This window comes from Semicossyphus pulcher, unplaced genomic scaffold (assembly GCF_022749685.1).
Source record: "Semicossyphus pulcher isolate SPU_LCO1_2020_fin unplaced genomic scaffold, fSemPul1.0.p SCAF_4, whole genome shotgun sequence".
NCBI lineage: Eukaryota > Metazoa > Chordata > Actinopteri > Labriformes > Labridae > Semicossyphus > Semicossyphus pulcher.
Window position 1 is genome coordinate 1,450,264 of NW_027211715.1, and position 15,422 is coordinate 1,465,685.

Consider the following 15,422-nt stretch of genomic DNA (forward strand, 5'->3'; position numbering starts at 1 on the left):
ATTGATCGAATATTTAGACTTTATTAATTAACACTTTATTACATCTATTAAAAAGGCAAAGAAAAAGTGTGCAAAATATCTAAAAATCTTACAACACCTGGGGTAAATAAATATAAATACATTTACTGTGGAGGGTAAAGAAGATGAAGCACAGGAGGAGACAAATGCATTTCACATTGTGTTGCTTTAGATTTAGTCCAGGTTTATTCACTTTAAGACAGCGTTAAGGCAGGCATCAGGTACAGTACATGTAGATTGTTGTTTTCTTCTCCCTCATCAGTGTGCTACAGGCAGGTGTGGCAGCAGGACGGGCGGTCATCAGCTGTCTCCGTTCAAGATTTTTGGATTTAAGAGTTTGAGGATGCGGTCGCTCTTTGTGAGATCAGCAGGGAGTTCATTATTCTGCAGTAACACATGAGATAAAATTCATAAGCTTAAGTTTTTTATTTAAATTCTGTCTGTTCCTTCTCCTCCTTCTGATCTCGGTGTCTCACCTTGTTTGGAAGCATTGGATCTGCGTTTGCATCGAGAAGCAGCAGAACAATTCGAAGATTTCCTCCCATAACAGCAGCATGAAGGGCAGTAGAGCCGTTCTGGAGACAAGAAATTCAGCTCTTAATGCTCATGGAGAGGTGTTGTATTCTACAGTTTTTATCCAATCATAATTGCTCCTTACCCTGTGCTGAAAGATTACTAATAAAGAATTTATCTGACATTTTGGGATCGGAAGATTGACACCACTGTCATGCCTGTACGGTAAATGTGAGACAGTTAGCTTAGCTTAGCATACAGACAGGAAGGTAAAAATAATACACCTTCTTGCACCTCTAGTGCTTTTTAATTAACATGTTTGTATGACGTTAGGGTTGTAACAAAAAGAAAGAACCCAATTTAATAAACACAAACGAAAGGCAAAAAAACAAGGGGACTATGCGAGAAATAATTCACACTGGAAACAAGGTTAGAAGATGAAATAAACAAGCAAAGAAACAGGTGAGGACAAGGAATGAATACAACACAAAGGTGAGGGTAGTCAGGCACAGGTGAGACAATGAAAATAATAAGGGTGGGGCAGGAAGTACAGCAACATACACAAGAGGGAAAAAGTGGGCGAGTGAAAAAATAAAACAGGAAATGAAAACTGAGCACTTAAATAGATGAAATGCTAAAACAGGTGATGAATGACAGTTACAGCTTGTTGTGTAAAAACAACACACAGAGGTTTTACATGGAAGTATGGGCCGGAACAAATCTGGGCTGCAGGCAGTGACTTCCTGGAGTCTATTCAGATGCTACGCGAGCCATCACTTGGCATTAGCTTCGTATTAAGCATGCAGACATGAGAGTGCTATCTATCCTCTCCATAAACGCTCTTATTTCCCATACAGTCCACGTCTCCTGCAGCGTGCTTTACCTTGAGGAGGCCGAGTGAAGGAGAAAACTTGAGGAGCTCCTCGATGACGCTGCTGTGTCCCTTTAAAGCTGCTTTGAATAACGCTGTGGATCCGTCCTTTGAAGACAGCACAGACAGCATACAATCATTAAACATGTTGTCACTGAATGTCCAGCAGGGAACTCAAAGCAGACATCGATTGCAGTAAAATAAATGTGATAATCTCTTATAGAGTTCTAAGTCTGCTCCGGTGGTACAGTATACTCTGTTCCTATTCAGACGATTTAAGTCCCTCTTCTGGCACAGGTATAACCCTCACAACCTGATCTATATTCATCAAAACTACACATTTTGTTTGTCACTTCATGCCATAAAATTTCTGAGATGTAACTCGACACCTTGCCTTTACTTTGTAAGCATAGATCTATATGCAAATACTTCCTGTGTCTCAATCTCTGACCCCGTTTGCCAGCAGCTCGATTTGCCGCGTATCACTCCCAAAGATATTAGAAACGTGACGTTAACAGTTCATATGAGCCTTCAGCTTGTTGCTGACGTAAGATTAACCTTGTGAGATCGCCAGCTCTGACAAGTTAAAGTAAAACTTAACTTGCAAAATAACAAGAGGCCAAACCTGGCAAGTTAAATCCAGTTACATGGTAACCTTTAAAAGCAACAAGAGGTAAAGTTAAACGCTGGTCCTGTTCTGTGTCATGCTTTGTGCTTTGAATAACAGGAGGGCTGAACACTCGTCCCAAATGACACGGGCCAGTTATCCATTAAGTGATTCTTTAGAACTTCATTAGCTCTGAAATGACTGCATACTTGTCTGTCAGCGTCCCGATCTGCACCTCGTAAGAGAAGCACCTTTACCACCTCGCTGTGACCCATCTGAGCCGCCATCCACAGGGGGGCAGTGCCATCCTGCAGAACACACGGAGGAGAGGAGGGGGAGGGTGCAGAAAGGACCAGAGAGGAGGTGAATATCAGAGGTGATGCGGGCCTGAGATAACCTGGAGGGATGTCATAGAGGACATCTGTGTCCTGTAAATGTCGAGGACATTACCTCCCTGGCCTGGTTAACTTTGGCACCAGATGAAAGCAGCTTACGGATCACAGTCACATGACCCTCCTGTGCAGCGAGGAACAGCGGGGTGGCACCGTCCTGAAACACACAACACCCATCTCACACACCTGGTAGCACTTTAAAGCTGTTAAAAAGCTTCCAACACAGCAAAAACTTTATTTCTAATATTTCACTGCTCATTTTTAAACGTGTGTTTGTGCAGTCGGGTTGTTTTCCCCGGCCGATGGACAGACTCCACTCCTGCCAAAAGCGAGTCTGACTCAGCAGTCTGCAGAAACCTGAGTGGCTGGATTCCTGCTGCTGGGACATTGTGTGCAGCTAACCCTCCTCTTTCTTTCAGACAGACAGACGGACAGGGGGAGGAGGCAGGTCTGAAAGAAGCTCTGTAAATGTGGACGCTCACATTCAGCTGGTCGTGAACATTGGCTCCGTACTTCAGGAGGGTTTCCACAACCTTGGAGTGTCCGTACTGAGAAGCGACGGTGAGAGCCGTGCCGCCGTCCTGCAACAGAAAAACAAGCTGAGAGTCACCTCAGTGTGTTACACGCTGCAGGGAGAACATCTCTGAAATCTGCACAGGTGTAAAACGCAGCTGCCATGCATCATTTTAGTCTCTGCATGAAGCAGTCTGACTCAGTCTGCAGCATCCCCAGTCACACCCAGCATTACACAGACACACGTCACTGCAGCGCACCTTTGTCTGAAACTCTGTGGAGGCTCCGAATTCAAACAGGAGCTTTGTGATGTCACTGTGTCCCTGCTGGGAGGCGAAGAACAGAGCGGTGGAACCGGTCTGAAAAGATGACAACAGAGATACAGACAACAGTTGGGCCGCACAATGAATTGGATATTTATCCCAATCATGATTTTATCTTGCCACGATTAAATAAACATGATTGATGGTGATATTGACGTTTCAAATGCTCCCTAAACTAACAGCCCCTCCCCCAGGGGGCGATGGAGAGGTTTTGGTTCACTTTTGGAGGAGCTGGCATGTCATGTGATCAGCGCCTACCTCTGAGCAACAGTTTAGAGTGGAAGAGTAAACAACAGAGACGGTCGGAGAAACTAAAGTCACACGTCTGGAACAGACGACGAAGAGCTGGTCCCCTGAAATGGCTCGTCAGCGCTTGTTTGGAGGTGTTTCAGGTTTAGGGTGAGAGAAACAATAATCAGCAAAAAGAGGTCATGAAACCTGCGTCTGCGCCGCAAAGTGCAGCATGATGAGTGTGTGAAGGCCACGAGGAAGAACGAGCTACTCCCCGTCCTCCAGCGTCACGTCAGACATCCAGAACTCCCAAAGACACACTGGAATTACCAATGCAATCTAATTCATTTATATCTCTCTCACCTGGCGAGCGAGCGGCGAGTCCAATACTTATTTAGTCTGATGAATAAACCACTGCAGTCAGTCACCACCACAGGCTGTTTCTGTGGGAAACTGTAAAAGGAGCTCATTCAGGAGTCAGCCACGGGCCCTCAACTCCTCTCCAGCTCCACCCTCTCATCCAAATATGGTCACTTCTGCCTCAGGAAAACCAACATGGCGGCAGCCATATCCCGAACTGTAGGCTTCATTTACGCAGTAGAGAAACCAATGAGTGACGTCATGGTGGCTACTTCCCTTATTTATAGAGTCTTTGGTATTTTCCCATCATACCTCTCTCTGGTAGTTGATGTCGGCTCCTTGCATGATCAGCTCTTTGACACACTCATAGTGGCCGCTGTACGACGCCACCATCAGCGCTGTGGTCCCATACTGAAAAGAAATATGGAGACATTCAATTAGCATCATTAGCTGTGTTTCAACCAGAAGTAATCAAATCTTTTAGTTCCTGGAACACTGTTCAAGGGATTAAAAGGTTCCTGCAGTTTATTGTTGTCTGCGTTTCCACCGAGGTCTTAAGACCTCTAAAGAAAAGGAAAATTATTCTGCTGAGAGTTCCCAAATTTGGCGAGTGCAGAACAAATCAGCAAAGTCCCTGTACTTTCAGAAAGCCCCTCCCCTAATGCCATGACCTTTAGCTGGGTAAAATAAAGTCCTTGTTCCCTGTGGAAACTTCCTGCGGTGGAAACGCAGCCGTTTGTAGTTTTACGGGTTTGACTTGCTGAAAATAACTTCACATGTGGGGATGAAACTGCTAAATTCTGCAGACTGAACACATGAAACCTTCACAAACATAAATGTGGAGTTGAGATGATACACACATGCAGCACAGAGGTAAGTCTCTCTGTCCCCCTACCACAGGTGGGTTATGGGTAAAGCGTGCAGCGGAGCAGCCGGGACATGCACAGCGTCCGTACACTGTCTCTGCAGTCTGCGTCCACTCGGCCGCTGTTCAGCAGCAGCTGAAGGAGAGCCAGGTTCCCCTTCCTCGCTGCCCAAAACACAGCATTAGACAGGGGTGTTTCCTTCTGCAGGGTAAATACACACAACAGCCTCTGACCTCAGACCGACATTATAGTCTTACACACACTCACAGTAAACAACATCAAGTTTCTGCAGGCCTAAAGAGTCTGATCAGGTGTGACAGGTGATCAATCATCTGACTAAAGCGCTCTTTCAGAAAAGATTACAGGTATTTAATGTGTGAAATGTGACCACAGGACACATAATAGCCTGTTATATGTGCACGTGCACGCAGAGCTAGACTGTATGATAACATTAAAGTCCATAAACACTGAATTTAGCTGGAGCTCTCGCCGCTTTCCTGCAGTTAAATCAACCTCGTCGTTAAATGAACCTGGACACGAGGAGATGAGACTGCAGGAGGAAGCAGCGGCTGTAATCTGATGTCTCACTGAGGCCTGTCTGCAGCCTGATCGAGCTGAGGAGGTGAAAAAAGGTGATTTACCTTAAAAGACATCCTGCAGAGATCACGCGTGACTCATGTTTCTCCTGCGCACGCGGTCATTAAGGAGATGCCGTTCTGCAGAGATGTGCAGGGTGTTGGCGGATCGCGGACATAATAACCGACAGAGTCAGCTGAGCTCATCCTCTGCAGTCAGAGCTGCACGGAGGACCGGAGCAGGCCGCAGGGGGGCGCTGCTGAGCACGAACACAGTCACAGAGAGGAGCGGGTAGATTTCAGAGGGAAGTATTGCAGCCTACTTTGAACTGCACTTGTTGTTACGCGTTTATTTACAGATTAAGATTTTACATTAAATACATTTTAAGAAGTTCATAATGTACGAAGCCTTACATGTGTGTCTTACAGAGACATGTCTTACAGAGGGCACTTTTCCTTTTTAACAACATACTTCGTTGTTTTTATTTCTAGAAAAGACAGATTTACTCCTCTAAACTTTAAACATGGGTACATTTAATAAATTGCTCAATACCCAAATGATATTAAATTTGGATCATTTTATTTCTACGGAAGCCCTAAGCGGACATGCATACATACTTTTATTTACTCCCCCCATGATAATGAGTAACTTCGGTTGTTCTCTCGAGGTTTTTTATCTCGTTAACTCGAGATATCAAAGCCGGTTTTCTCGTGATAACGAGATCATTTTCTGTCTTGCTGCTCACTGTGACACAGAGCAGGACATGCTGCCATCGCCCACACTGATGAGGTCAGTTAAGCCTGTTTCCATGTCTTGTGCTTTTGCAGCTCTGGGGATACGAGTTATTATTGTCTGACGTCACAGTAAAATAAAAAATAAAAAAGTTGAGATCTCGAGAAAACAACTGAAATGACTCGTTATCACAGTAAACAAGGTATATAAAATGTATGGGAGCATGTCCGCTTAAGGCTTCTGTAGTTTGCTTTTTTCCATATGATGCTTTTAAAAAGTCAAAATACAAAGAAAGGGAAAATAAAATTTGCAACACAGGTATGAATATAATGCAGCAAAAAAACAGGTGTGTCTAAACATCGGTGTTATGTGTATGAACAAATAGTCTTCTCTTTCAGCTATGATTTGACATTTCTGTTAAAAACACTGTTGTGGGCAAAGCTGTGCTGCTTCTCTGAATGAAGCCAAATATTATTCATCAGGAAGGGAAGGATGAGGGGAAAGTCAAATATGTAGACAGGTACATTTCTTTGTCCGAATGTTTCATGTCTTCAGCTCTCCTCTGAGCAGCCGTCTGTTCCACCACAGAAACATTTCCCCCTAAAAACGTCTCACATTTAAATACATCTGATCATCATTGTTGTTTAACCATGTATGTCCACTATTTAAAAAAAATTAGAGATAAAAGAAAAGTTGACAAAAATAATAATAATGTTTGACCCATGACCCCTCAGGTTTTTCTCAGGACCCTGCAGAGGGCTCTGACCTTCATGTTGGGAAACAGTGAACTAAATGTAGAAGCACAAATACTGAACAATATTTGACTTAAATGTGTTTCTTTAAACAGACTGGTGCGACTAAACCAACATGTTACTTGGTTGTATTAGTTCAATGTAAGCGCGGGCCAACAGGAACAACAGAAAACTTCATCTGACCTTCAGTATGAAACTTTTATGGGAGAACAAGTGAGCTGCTATTTTAAAAACAATGTGTCACAGCAGACGCTTCAGTTTCTGCAGAAATCTTCTTCAGGACTTCTATTTTTACATGAAGTTGCTGGATGCTTTGCCTTAAAAAGTGTTTGTGTGTTCTCGCTCCAGCCTGATTTGGAAAGTTTGATGTCAGGTGTTATTGGTGCATTATAACCTGGTACTTGAAGGATTAACAGTATTGCAGGTTTAGCTCTCTGTACATGATTATAGAGGCATTACAGAGGAGGAGCAGCCAAAGCATCTTATTTTTGTTGACTAATGTCCTGCTCAGCTGCTGGCAGACGTGTTAATTCAGGGATTCAGTAAAGTATAGAGGAACCTGCAGAGAAACTATAAAAGGAGGGAGGACGCTGAGTCCGGAGTCACTCTCAGAACATGGGCACAAAACAGAACCACACACATGCAGGTAAGACGCAGATTTCAGGTTTATTTTTTAATTCCCTAAAGTTTGTTGGGATTTATGTTTGTTATTGTGAGCTTTACTGAATCTTTAAGAGAGAAAAACGTCAGTTAAATTTAACTAACATCATCAGCTGAGCTCACACGCTGCTGTGTAAAACCTGTGTCATGGTTTACTGACATTTAGTCTGTGATTAGGACACAATAAACATCAAACGTGTCTTTTTTAAGCAAAATGAAGAAGCAAAATCATGCAAAGTCCTGTTATCATTGTTGCCTTTTCTGCAGAGTTACATATTAACAAACACATTTTTCGTTTCTTTGCATCTTTCAGTTCAGTTCTTTCGACTTAATTTGCGCGGCATTTGACATGCAGAAGCAAAATTATAAATAAAGGATTTTACATCATTTCACTCGACAGCACAAAGTAATAAGTAACAAATAAAAAGCTTTCAGATGTGCTGAAAAGCTTTAATTAGCTTGAATTTGTATTTTGTATTTGGCAGAGGTTTCGATGCATTTAAGGTTTCTGTACCCTGTAATACAAACACTGCACAGCTGTAATTACACTGATTTGCTCAGCAGGGTAAAAACAAGAACTGACAGCGCTACGATTTTTCAGTGTCGGCTCGTATGCTGAATAACAAAGGTTTCACTCATGCACTGACGAGTACGGAAGTGAAGGACGCCCATGTTTTAATGCTGTTATCACATTTTAATTAATTCACTGTATCGAGAGAACGAGGCTCGTGTTTGTCGTGATAACAGGTTCATTTATCTCGATATATCTGGAGAAAACAAAAGACGGATTTCTTGATATATTTTTTTCACAAGATCACAGAATAATTATGGAGAACTCTAAATGTGAAATAAATAAGTCCACATTTTGAGAAAACAACGGGAAAACGGAGTAAATAAAATGTATGTCCACTTCCGGGCTTCCGTAGCGCTCTGTTTCTGTAGGACAAGAAGTGTCAGTGTTTAACAAGTATTTATAACCCTGATTTGGCTGATATACTCTGACGATGAGTTGACACATACAGACCGTGTGACTCCTCTGTGCTGCTCTTGTAGTCCAGCAGGCCTCCTTCCTGCTGAGAGCCGCTCTGCTCTCCGTCCTGCTGCTCGGCCCCCAGCAGGGGGCGTCAGACTCAGACGAGGAGGTCCTGACTGAGTGGGAGATCTGGAAGATCAGTAATGGGATCAGCTACGAGGAACTGGTGAGGCTGACTGTAAAACCAAAGCAGGAACAGTGAAGTGAACACAAGCTCTCACTCACTGATGTGTTATCGTGCAGGACGACATGCAGCGGAGAGCCATCTGGGAGGAGAACAAGCGGATCATTGAGGACAATAATCAGGGCTTCATGATGGGGATGAGGCCGTTCACCATGCTCATGAATAAATATGGAGACCTGGTAAGAAGTCGAGTGTTTCCAGCTCCACCAGTAGAATTCAAACTTTCATGACGTTAACAAACTTCTCAAAGGTTTCAGGAGAAAATCAATCACTGACCAAACCTGGAAATCCCAACACGGCCACAGTGAAACTGATAACTGATAATCAGGATGCTTCGACCACTTCAATGAGTCCTTTCACTTTGTGTTCATATTTGAGAATGCGTCTCTGGTGTCAGTGTTTTCATGTTGCTCTCAGTTAGACAGTTTTCCCCTGCAGACAGGATTCTTTTTGCCCTTCCAGTATCTGAGTGTAAACGGGTTGTGTAGATATCAGTAACTATATACTAATAATCTTCCTTATATCCTCTAGACCAGACAGGAGTACCAGGTGTTGCAGGGTGCTTTCATAGACGCCCAGTTTGTGCAGAGAGGGAAGACGGTCTCTGCACGAAAGCTGCGTATCAACGCCAGGAAGTTCGACAGCTTGTTTGTGGACTACAGGAACATGGGTTACGTCACTGAGGTGAAAGACCAGGTGAGAAACTCCTGAGCTCACTTTGAGTTGGTTTCATCCACTGTGAATGAATCAGGGACACTTTGACATGTGCTGTCTGTTTAAACATTCCTCTCAGGGTTACTGCGGCTCCTGCTGGGCCTTCAGCACTACGGGAGCCATTGAGGGACAAGTATTCAAGAGGACAGGTCAGCTTGTGTCTCTGAGCGAACAGAACCTGGTGGACTGCTCCAAGTCTTTCGGTACCTACGGCTGCAGTGGCGCCTGGATGGCAAATGCCTACGACTACGTGGTCAGCAACGGGCTGCAGTCGACGAGCACCTACCCCTACACCTCGGTGGTGAGGCTCAACCTGCGGTCACGGCCTCCATCAGGACAGTTAAACAGTTCATTCTTCAGTGTCAGCCTGCAGGTAACCGTGTTTCTCTCTGCAGGACACTCAGCCCTGTTACTACGACAGCAGACTGGCAGTCGCCCACATCAAAGACTACAGGTTCATCCCTAAAGGAGACGAGCAGGCGCTGGCTGATGCCGTGGCGACAATCGGGCCAATCACAGTGGCTCTTGATGCGGATCATTCAAGCTTCCTGTTCTACAGCTCAGGTTAATCATCTGAAAACACTCCTGTACAACAGTCACTTCAGAAGAGTCTTTTTAAAGCTGAGATCATCAATAGTTTCATAAATCAAATCTTCACTCTCGTTTATTGTTCTGGTCCAATCTCAGCGCTCAGATCAACTTAGTCTCTGTGGCTTTACAGCCATCATGTTTCATTGAACTCACTTCCTGCAGCAAACAGACATGCTGAACCTAGAGGAGCATTGAGCTGCTGCTGAGAGACATTTCCCTCCGGAGGTGGTGGAGACCAAAAACAGAGATACCGTAAATATGGGACCTACATCTCCAGATGAACACAAACATGACTTATAATAAATTCAATTAAATATGTATCTGAGGCTGCAGTGCAGTGGTTAGCGCTGTCGCCTCACAGCTAGAAGGTTCCTGGTTCGAATCCTTGTTCAGACGTAGTGGGCCTTTCTGTGTGGAGTCTGCATGTTCTCCCCGTGCATGCGTGGGTTCCCTCCGGGTACTCCGGCTTCCTCCCACAGTCCAAAGACATGCTCGTTAGGTTCACTGGCGACTCTAAAATTGCCCGTAGGTGAATGTGAGCGTGAAAGGTTGTCTGTCTCTATAGCTGTGTCTTATGGAGGATGACCTTTGGAGGATGCATCATTCGTAGCCCGTGTAGACGCAAACACCGAACTGAAATGAGACGGTCTGCGTCACCAGCTGTTCCCACCCTTACCCTTGCATTACCAAACGCTACTCCTGTCGCCTAGCAACAGGTACTTAGCGGGCTAACTAGCTAAAATAAGTTACGTCATAATAAGATAATTTGTTTCAAGGCCCCTTTCGTTTTTTTAACATTTGTACCGCAGCTACCTGATTGAGTTCAAACCAAAAACTTTGACATTTAAAGTGTATTCCTCGGCCACCGAAGAGTTCATCATTTTGTTTGAATGGATCTCGGTACATGTTGAGCTGTGAAGGATGCACCTGATGGATCCTTGATGGCCCAGGAAATGGAGGCAGCGTTTGTTGGTCGCATCTGAAGGAGCCTTTGAAATGGGACAGCCTGCAACGCGCCACTGTGACGCAATCAGCCTTCAAACACGTCCTTCAAAGGGTGCAGCCCCTGAATTGGGACACAGCTTATATGTCAGCCCTGTCGACCTGTCCAGGTGTAACCCGACCTCTCGCCCACAGCTGGGATAGGCTCCTAACTCTAACCCCTGCGACCTTGAACAGGATTAGTGGTACAGATAATGGATGGTAAAGTTATCATTTCTGAAACAACCTCAGCTGAGTCGATAAAGAAATCTAATTAAGCGAATATGCAAATGATGCTTGATTGAAATGATGATGTCATTGCTGGTGTAAGTAAACGTCATGTGGACACCCTGCACACACATTTAAAGCTTTTCACTGCCGCCCTAAAGTGGCCAAACAATCAGTGAATGCAGGTTGAATTCTCTCTGCAGGAATATACGAGGAGTCCAACTGTAACCCGAACCATCTGAGCCACGCCGTGCTTCTGGTCGGCTACGGCTCCGAAGGAGGCCAGGACTTCTGGATCATCAAAAACAGGTCAGACAATCATAAAGGCTGAATTTGGTGAACACTACATATCCTGTAAAAGTGTTTGTTCTTCTATGTTGCTGTAATATATTCCCTGTTCTGTGTCCTTTAGTTGGGGTTCCAGTTGGGGCGAAGGCGGCTTCATGCGAATGATCCGAAACGGCTCAAACTCATGTGGCATCGCGAGCTACGCCTTATATCCCATTCTGTGATTCTGTGTGCTGATGCTAAACCTCTACGGGACTGTCAGTGGGTTCATCCTGTCACAGCCCGCCTCGTCTGTAAAGCACTCTGTCACACATCTTTTCTGAACTCTCTGCTGAACCTTTCTGATAATGTTTGTGACTCACAGCAGCCATTAACAGTAACTCATCGCTTCTCTCAGGGATGTCGTCTGAAACACCTAAAGACCCTGTTAGCCTGATTAAAGTCGTTAGACCATCTCACAGAATGTAAAACTGACATTTAAATGATTAAAATGTTACTTTGGACAGAAGCAGGAACATATTTCTCCTCAGCAGGAAGTGATTGTGGGTAATTTTGGGTAGTGTTAGCAAACTTGCAGTCGTCCATAAAGGACATGACTGAACGGTTTTGCTGACTTTATGACTCTTCTCCTCTCGCACTACTGTTGCAGTAACTTAGCAATTTAACAAACTGCTGCACAGCATTTAGCATAATCCCAGTGTCAGCGTCATTTACAAGGTACAATTACGCTTTAAAATCAACAGTGGATTTGCTTGTGGGGACATAATAAAGCCACATGCACTTTGTGTTAAACTTTGGTAAACTTTGACCTGTGAGTTTGTACCGTTAAGTCTTGCTAGCCTTTGAGGGAGTTCCATGGCCGCCATACAAGAGCTGTTTCTCTTTCACCCAGACACCCTGACCATAAAACAACACTGACATGGGCCTCAGAGTTTTGCCCAAACCGTGATCATGAACTTTACCTCATGTGTTGATTCATAAACTTTATTTAAAGATCTTAAAGAACACAACAGAACGACTGCGCTGAAGTCAGGATACAGATGGACCAGGCCCCGCCCATTTGTGTTGATCTTTGTTGTCAATATTGAGTACATGTTTTCAGTGTGACGTTCTGATGGTCACTGTGACATCCAGAGTACGACGGCGTATTAGGGCCATTGTGAAGAAAAAAGGGGTTCACGGCCCCCTCCCTCTGATTCACCTGTGTCTCTGACCTGTTGGCTCTGCTGCTCACACAGGCGTGCATGGCACGGAGCTCGGAGCAGATTCAGCCTCTCTGCACACAAGAAGCAGACTGCAGAGAGGCGAAAGACTGAGCGACCCTCTGCTGCAGAAACACACGTTTCTATGCTCCCTGTTTGCCCCAGGGGTTACATCACACATGACAGTCACCCTACGACCTCATTAAGCCTACTAAAAGGAAACAGGAACAAACCTGCATTACAGCCAAACATATAGAAAACTACATTAAACAGTCCTACAAACACTATACTTCTAGTTTTTGTGATTTACGACTTTTAATCTTGGAATATCACTCTTCTCCTTTTTCTTTTTTCTTTCTTTTTTCACAATGTCCCTAACACGCCGTCGTACAACAGTCAAGTAACTTTAATTTGAAAATCTACGGACGTCTCGTCACGGTTGAAGCCGTGCAGCAGTAAAGTTAAAAGGAGCAACGGTCGGATGACAAACAAACACAGAATGATCTCTGTGTGAAGTTACAGGCCGAGCTCTCACCTGGAGCTTTGATCTGCAGGTTCACACAAAGATCAGACACTTTAGATCACAGGTAGAGAGTTTATACAGAACGAGAGGAGGCGACCTGATGAGAGCCAACAAGATCAGACACACAACACTCTGTGTGACGCAGGATGTAAGACACCTGCCCCAGCTGAAATGGCTCGGACCGGGGGTTTAGTTTCACCTTCAGTCGATGGTCCAAATACATGTTTTGCATAGACTGCTTTAACTTTATTAACTTCCTTCAATAAAACAAAAACAATCTTTAGAACAAAATGATAAATGTCCAAGTGCAGCGACGCCCTTTGAGCTGTTCCCCGTCCTCTGTTTGTCCCTGGGTTATGGGCTGTTAGCAGTTAGCAGTTAGCAGTTAGCTCATCAGAGATCCCAACGTCACCAGGCTTCTACAAGGCAAGCACATACTGCACAAAGGCTAGTAGACTAATGCTGCTGTGCCACTTCCTGTTTTAACTGTCACTCAGAGCCACAGTTTCTGCTGATCTGCGAGTTTCATTACAACATGTCTGTAATATGTGATCCCTTTGTTCTGTGGATCTCACCACATGAAGTAAATCAGGGTTTCCTGCTTGCACACACTTACAGTTAGTGGATCAACGAGACTCCAGACTGCAGAGCTTTGAAGTATTTTGTTACAGTAACGTTTGTTGGAACTTTTAATACCTGTGCCAGGTGGCTTCAGTGTTTCACCCGAACCTCTGATCTGTTTAAGACGGGTCAAATAAAAGGTGCTCTGTGTTTTCAATGCAAATACATATTTCTTTGTTTCCTGTTTCATGTTCTTGGTTTTCTATAAACTTCATGTTAATAAAGTGATGAACATTTTCCTCCACGCGTCTCTTCTATATGTTGAAACAGCTCACACATTCCTGCCACACCTCAGTGAACCTTGAACCTCACAGATCAACACTTACTGTTTTTATACCACCCAGATTTTCTTCATGCGTCGCACATAAACAGCTCCAAGGTTCACCTGCTCCTGACTTTACCTGTGAGGAGGAGGAGGAGCTACCTGAGAGAGCGAAAGGCTTAACATCTGCTACACTCACATGGCTTCCTGAAGAGCTCATGATGCAGTTCAAACTCTCTGCCTGGTTGTTTCTGCTTTGCTCGGCTCAGGTTTGTTGTGCTGCCGAGCGACACTCAAAGTTCAGATGTGACAAACAAACTCGGGTCCATCAGGAGGCGCGCAGCACGAGGAAGCTCTGCGATCCTTCCTCCAGCAACCAGACAGCAGGTGCAGCTCAGGTAAGGCAGATCTGTGTTGAGTTTTCAGTTGCACATTTTCCTCTCCACCGTGTGTCAGTGAGGAGGTTACAGCACATGCTGCGGTGCAAATAGGCCAAGGAGTGAGTTTACAGTTTTCTGTAGGGGCCCTTTCCATAAAGAAGACATGAGGAAGTGACCTTTGCTGTGTCATCCAGAGGAGAGAACGTGATGGTGTGTGCTTTAGGCCCTGATAGTGACAACAACCTGATGCTGTACCATCTAGGCTGCAAAACAGCACGCAATGACCTCTGGGTCTCTTTCAGGGGAGAAAAGAGGATAAATGTCCTTCAGGGGCTCCTCCAGCGGATCAAGACGATGCAGTTCCCTTCCAGTGGAGTCTGTGCGGTGCAGTCCTGTCGTACGCTGCCCTTCATGTGGAGATCATGGGCAGAGTCGTCTACGGTTCCCCTACCAGTGGAGCAAAATGTGATGCTGAGAGTGGGCCTGCAAGTGTAGGAAATGTGATGCAAAACCCTCTAAGATGCATTTCAGTGAAAACAGAAGGAATTACCTTTGCAGGCACCTTCAGAGGAGAAACATGAAGCTCTGTGAGGTGGCCCCCCACTGGACCCTGAGCGGTTACAGCTGTTAGAGGGGGACCTTCTAGTGGACAAAACATGGGCATACTTTGGTGTCCTTCCAATGAAGTAAGGGTTATGCACTCCCCTCTGCAATGTGAGCGGCCCTTCCAGTGACAAAAATCCTGATGCAATACCTTCTAAGGTGTGTTTCAGTGGACAAAACGTATTGAATTATCTTCTTGGACAGCATTCAAGTTGAAACACGAGGAAGTGCCCGCTTGGCTGCCGCTCCAGGGGACAAAATGTGATGAGGTGTCTTCTTGGCACCCCTACCAGTGCAAGGGCAACACTCCAACGGAGAGAGCATCTTCCAAGCTTCCAGGGGAGAAAACCCAATGCAGTGCCCAGCGTGGGGGCCTCTTCTGTGGAGAAAACATGATG

The 15,422-nt window shown here is 44.9% G+C and overlaps 2 protein-coding genes across 3 annotated transcripts; one reads left to right on the top strand and one right to left on the bottom strand.

The window, feature by feature from the left end:
- Positions 1–39: 39 nt before the first annotated feature.
- On the bottom strand, positions 40–5,468 carry ankrd29 (ankyrin repeat domain 29). 2 transcript variants are annotated; one of them, XM_069679994.1, is made up of 10 exons: positions 5,336–5,468; positions 4,785–4,895; positions 4,141–4,239; positions 3,175–3,273; positions 2,884–2,982; positions 2,460–2,558; positions 2,219–2,317; positions 1,415–1,510; positions 495–593; positions 40–402 (listed from the first exon to the last, which is right to left on the bottom strand). In XM_069679994.1, the coding sequence occupies exons 1-10, from the start codon at positions 5,345–5,347 to the stop codon at positions 319–321; spliced, it is 897 nt and encodes a 298-aa protein (XP_069536095.1). In that variant the 5' UTR covers positions 5,348–5,468; the 3' UTR covers positions 40–318. The 2 variants fall into 2 exon arrangements, with proteins under 2 accessions (XP_069536095.1, XP_069536096.1); XM_069679995.1 differs by lacking the exon at positions 5,336–5,468 and having other exon boundaries at positions 4,724–4,875.
- A 1,901-nt stretch (positions 5,469–7,369) lies between these two features.
- Positions 7,370–11,657, top strand: cts12 (cathepsin 12). The gene is made up of 8 exons (XM_069679560.1): positions 7,370–7,400; positions 8,468–8,613; positions 8,691–8,810; positions 9,163–9,327; positions 9,425–9,646; positions 9,741–9,909; positions 11,349–11,454; positions 11,558–11,657. Exons 1-8 carry the CDS (start codon positions 7,370–7,372, stop codon positions 11,655–11,657), a joined length of 1,059 nt encoding a protein of 352 aa, XP_069535661.1.
- Positions 11,658–15,422: the final 3,765 nt, after the last annotated feature.